Source organism: Lotus japonicus, chromosome 6, assembly GCF_012489685.1.
Source record: "Lotus japonicus ecotype B-129 chromosome 6, LjGifu_v1.2".
NCBI lineage: Eukaryota > Viridiplantae > Streptophyta > Magnoliopsida > Fabales > Fabaceae > Lotus > Lotus japonicus.
The window spans coordinates 49,033,675-49,039,280 of NC_080046.1; the positions used below are offsets into that span (position 1 = coordinate 49,033,675).

The 5,606-nt window shown below is 34.8% G+C and overlaps 1 protein-coding gene across 1 annotated transcript; it reads left to right on the forward strand.

Annotated features, from left to right (window-relative positions):
- Nucleotides 1-1,075: 1,075 nt before the first annotated feature.
- On the forward strand, nucleotides 1,076-1,825 carry LOC130725477 (E3 ubiquitin-protein ligase RSL1-like). Its single transcript, XM_057576701.1, has one exon. It carries the CDS (start codon nucleotides 1,076-1,078, stop codon nucleotides 1,823-1,825), a length of 750 nt encoding a protein of 249 aa, XP_057432684.1.
- Nucleotides 1,826-5,606: the final 3,781 nt, after the last annotated feature.

Genomic DNA, 5,606 nt, shown 5'->3' on the forward strand with positions numbered 1-5,606 from the left:
GAAAAGTCAAAGAGATTACCAACCACAAACCCTATCCCAGATCAAAATTCCGTTGAATTTTTTTTATTCAATATGCCAACATTAACCCCATATCAACAAAGATTGGATTAAACCTATAATCGAAAAACAAAACCTCAAACACTGAACCCATGGGCAAACACCGCAACAATATCAACATGCAACACAAAATCCCTAAAATCCCTTCACGAACAAGACACGAACACGCACCAAAGCATGTAAACAAAACAAAAACCAAAAGTAAATGGAAACCGACATCAGATACAAAACGGAAAACTTAAACTGAAACTGAAAAACGTAACGATAAAGGAGGAAGAGAGGGGAAAGGGAAAGAGTGAGACGAAGAACTAAGCGGTACCTTGAAAGAGTGAGACGAAGGACCGGCGGAGTTGCACTGAGCTTGGTCTTTGCTTGGAAACAGTAGAGCTTCTCCGGGAAGATAAAGCTTCTCAGCGAAGATGACTTTGAACTTTGAAAATGTTGGGAAGGTGAAAAGTGGAGTAGTCATTCAACTCTGACTACCTGCCACCTTGGGTTAACTTCGGTTAACTAAGGTTAACTTAATTTCTTTTTCCCTTTTTCGGTTATTAAAAAATGAAATAACAAAAAATAAATTCCTTGCCACATGCACCTTTCTAATTGGTCCACGTCATACCCTAACTTATTTCTGTATCATACCTGAGTAAACGTTGAGGTATCCTAGTATGCACCGCTTGATAGTAATAATTTTCTTAAGAGTGTGATTTCATAAGAAGATTCAAATCAAATATGTCAGAACTTAAATTTTTGACATTTTTATTGTAGTTTTGTGATTAGTTATAACTTATAACAACTATTAGAAGTGAGAGTATTTTTATAACAACTATTTATAACAACTCACTTCTAGAGACTTCTTCAACCTGATTATTCTCTCCTTGCCCCCAAAAAACGGTATATTTTACTTGACTGATCTACTTTTTTTTAGGAAATAAAAATAAAAATTCAACAGTACATCTTTTATCAGTACTAACTTCTCTCCTAAATGCAAAGTAACAGCACATGTTGAGAGTAGAAGAAGATGGGTAACAAGCTTTGTATGTGTTATCATTTCAGTGTAAAAGATAAAAGAAAGGTTCGAAAGCCTCCAGCGAAATCTACTTTGTCTCCCTTCAGTGACTTGAGCCTAGGACTAGAAGACTTTTTGGAGGGCAATGATATTGTCACTCCCATAAACCATGGTACCCCACTTTTTCTCTGCCAAATTTGTTGCCAATCAAAGCCTCTGAAGAATTCCTTCAATGTGGAGGGTTGTGCACATTTTTACTGCACAAAATGCACCCTCAAATACATAGTGTCCAAGCTACAATGCAACATGCTATACATCATGTGCCCTGAGCCAGAGTGCTCTGGGGCATTGAATCCTCAACACTGCAAGCCAATTGTACCCAACAATGTGTTAGTCTGGTGGGAGAACGCGCTGTGCGAAGCAGCGATTTCCGAGAAGGATAAGTTCTATTGTCCTTTCAATGATTGTTCGGCTCTGATGATGCTCGTTGCGGCTCGCGAGGGAGAGAAGGTCGTGTGTACAGATGCAAAATGTCATCACTGCAAGAGAAGCATTTGCATTCAGTGTAAAGCTCCTTGGCATCCAGATATGAGTTGTGAAAATTTTCAGAAAATGAAGGGCAACAATGATGGTATGATGTTGTACCTAGCCAAGAAAAGGAAATGGAGAAGGTGTCCAAACTGCAAGTATTATGTTGAAAAGGAAAAAGGATGCAATGTTATGGACTGCAGGTTCGTTTTCTTCAATGGTTCTCTTCCATAATTTTTTGAGTAATGATTTATTCGCACTTTTATTATTTTTTATACAGGTCATTTTCTATCTATTTTTCTTCTCTTTCAATGACATTGCGCATCACATCTTATACTTTCGCTTCATATATCTCTCTTTTCTCCACTCGAGTTACACTTAAAATAAAGTATGAAAAAAAAATCCTTTTTCTTCTTCAATTATGTGTAGGGCAGTTCTACTGTCCATCAATTAACTAGGTTTTTACCACTAACATTCATTGCTATTATAGTATTATTAACGGTAGTTCCTTATGTGATAAAATTAAATTAAATTATAAAGGCTTTTTTAAATCGGCATTAATTAAAGGCTTCTATTATTAGTCATAACTAATGAATCAAAGAATATAGACAATTTGATCTTTATAGTCCTCTTTTTAGTTTATTATTCACTTAACTAGAGGAAAGTACATGCCATTTTCACTATATTGGTTGATTATTAATTGAATACTTGTACTTATTATACTCTTAAATTGCAGGTGTCGTCATAGGTTTTGTTACAAATGTGGAGTTAGCCATCCGTCACGTTCTCGAACTAATCATATTTGTAAACCCAAGGATGGATAAATCTATTTGAGTTTAATGGTTGCGCGCTGTCAGTGTATAACATTTTTACATAGACGTCCAATAACTGAATGACACGTATTCAAATGCATTTATGATTCTTTTTATTTTAATTAAATTAAATGCTTATTTTCTGATTTGACAATTTATCATTGGTTGTCTGTGTAAAAAATATTTACACCTGCATCTCCATTAAATTCTAAACGAAAATCTTGTTAAAAAGTAATTTCAGGAAGAAAAAAAGACATTAATATTTTTTATTGTTGTAAGAGGAAGTAAAAGAAATGTTGTTTTCAACTTCTTCTTAACTTCGTCTTGATTGAAGTTATGCTTGATTAGAAGCACCCTTATATTGAATATATAGTTCATTTTTATTCTCACAAAAAAAAAATATATAGTTCATTTAATTTTGCAATGATTTCAAGTTATTTTTGTTTTTATTGTGTTTTCTATTCATGGTTTGAGTAAAATATTTTCAACCTTTTAACATAATCGTTCTTAATAATAAAATTGAAATTCTGGTTCACGCTCAGCAGATGTTCTACGCGATGCTGGAGCAACAGGTTTGACAATCGATCAACAATAAACTGTAACAAAAGCTTAAAAACACAAAAACATAATACAAGAGTTGTTAACCCAGTTTCGGTGCAACATCACCTACATCTAGAAGGCTTCACCCAAATAAAGGAAATCAACTATCTCAAGATTTAGGAACTACAGACACTCATGAACACCTCAGCTCAAAGTTCTTTTCCTAATCTACCCAGTGTTTTTTCGTATATCGACCTAAGTTTGAGAGCCTCTCTCACTTTCTCTCAATCACTGCCACAGTGATTGGTAACAACAATCAACACATGTTTGAAGAGATTACAACTCAACTAAAACAAACCAACTCTGTGTCATATGATCAATTGAGGCAGTAGAGTGGTGTACAAAATTACAGAACAAGGACTCACAAAACACAACCTTAAAAACCCAATCCTTGGGTGCCCAACGCACACTTTGCAACTACGGTTATGCCTCCTTAAATAGTCGTTCTTCAGATCTTAATCTTCAATGGACTTGCACAAAAATATAGTCCACAAACAGATCTAAAACAAATCTATTAAACCAGTAACATAATCTTCCAAGATTTTATTGCGTTATAAAACAATCTGCCATTAAACAATAGAAACAAATCTTCAATCAGAGATTGTCTCAACAAATAAACCAGCCCACATTAAATGCAATCACGATACAGGTACTTGAACCGCAAGTAACCACAAAATAAATCTTCACAAGATTTTCCAGGGCACACATAAGCACTCCAAGTCATGGACTGATGTCCTGTGCTACACATAGGCAGATGTCACAGCATCTGCTTCGACATGAGGTTGTTTTTGTCAAAATGTAAGATAACCAAAAGTAACAACAAAAATGAAGTTACATATTCTTAATTCTAAAGTTATTTTGTATGATAAACATAATTCTTTCATCGTTCTCTCGCAAACCTTTCTCCGTGAGGCATGATCAAGGATCAAGTAATAGGAAATTCTTGGGGAAGGGTGTGTGAGCTAAGGGAAATGAAGGGATTTGCAGAGTGAAGGGTCAAGGTTCCAAATTCCAATCTTAGTGAAGGAACTAATTTACTAACAATTAACAACTAACATTTACCTATAAAAAAATTAATAGAAAATTCTTCAAAGCTTATAAGACCTATAGGATTTCAAAATAACAATTTAATGCAATATCAAAATACTCCTAAGTACTAAAATAATAACTAACACAAACAACAATCTCACTTATTTCAAAAAAATGGAAACTTCCAAACCCACATTATCTAGTTATTTGGGACCACTCACTATTTGCTCACTATTTATGTAAATGATATTAGAAAAATACATAACATTTGAGTATGAGACCCTAAAGAACAAAGTGGTATTTAATCAGACACAGTGGGATATTAGCGAGGTTCACAGGTGGGTGAACTCGAGCCTCTATGATATTGGTGGATCTCGAAGATGTTATCGGCCCAAGGAGCTGCAACAGTGTTGCTGGTTGTTCCCGGCGGTTGGATGGGTTAAATATAATGTTGACGGTTCTGTGTGGGGCACCGACAAGGAGGCATGTGGTGGTGTCCTTCGGGATAGCTCCAGTAACTGGCTCCAAGGCTTCTGTCGGCGGCTAGGCACATCAAACCCTCTGCTGGTGGAGCTTTGGGCTATTAGTTCTGCGGTGGAAGTGATTAGGAAAGGGTCGTTCCTTAAAGTTTTGTTTGAGAGTGACTCGATGGAGGCTATTGCGGCTGTTACATTGTCGGAAACGTTGGTCAACCCCTATTTGGAGATGGTTAGGGCTATTCATCGTGCGATCCCGCATCAAGTGGTGGTTAAGTTCCATCATACTCTCCGAGAGGCCAACTCTATGGCAAATTTTCTGGTAGAGACGACTCATGGCTTTGGGTTTGGGATTCAGATGTTGCAATTTACATTAGCGGAATGTCGTCATCTTTTGTACAAGGACGCTGAGAAGGCCTTAGCCTCCCTTCGCGCTCCTGTTGTTTAGCGTTATTTCGTTTTCGGGGCCATGACCCTCCATGTTAAAAAAAAAATAAATCAAATTAACACCATTTTGCATAAAATTCTATCTTATTATTTGTATTAAATAATAATTATCAACTTTTTTAGTTTCTGATGCAAAAAAACATATTTAGTTAAGTATCAATTAAAAATTGAGGAAAAAATAAAAATATTAAAATAAAATTAAGAAACATATATTCTATGTAAACTATATTGAGAATTTAAATTAATTAATAATAAAAATACTATTTATTAATAAATAATTTAAAAAATAGTTTACATATTTAAAAATATCACATAAGATATTTATTATTAACTATATCATATCGTATTTATTGAGGAATTTTATCTGAGTCATTGCTTGTGTTCTTTCAGGCCCGTTTGGATGCAAACAAAAAAACACTTATTGACGCATATTTAGCATTTTTTTAGAAAATAAGCTCCAATAAGCTCTAATAAGCCGGTATTCAAACGACCCCTAATTATAAGAGCTTCTAAATTTTCATATTGAATAGTTCATACAAAGCTTCAATATATGAGAGCTTCAGTTCCTTAAAGCCACACGTAAAGGAACTGAAGAAATAGAACAAAAACAAGAGCATATGATAGAAAATTGTATTGCCAGGGAAGATTAAA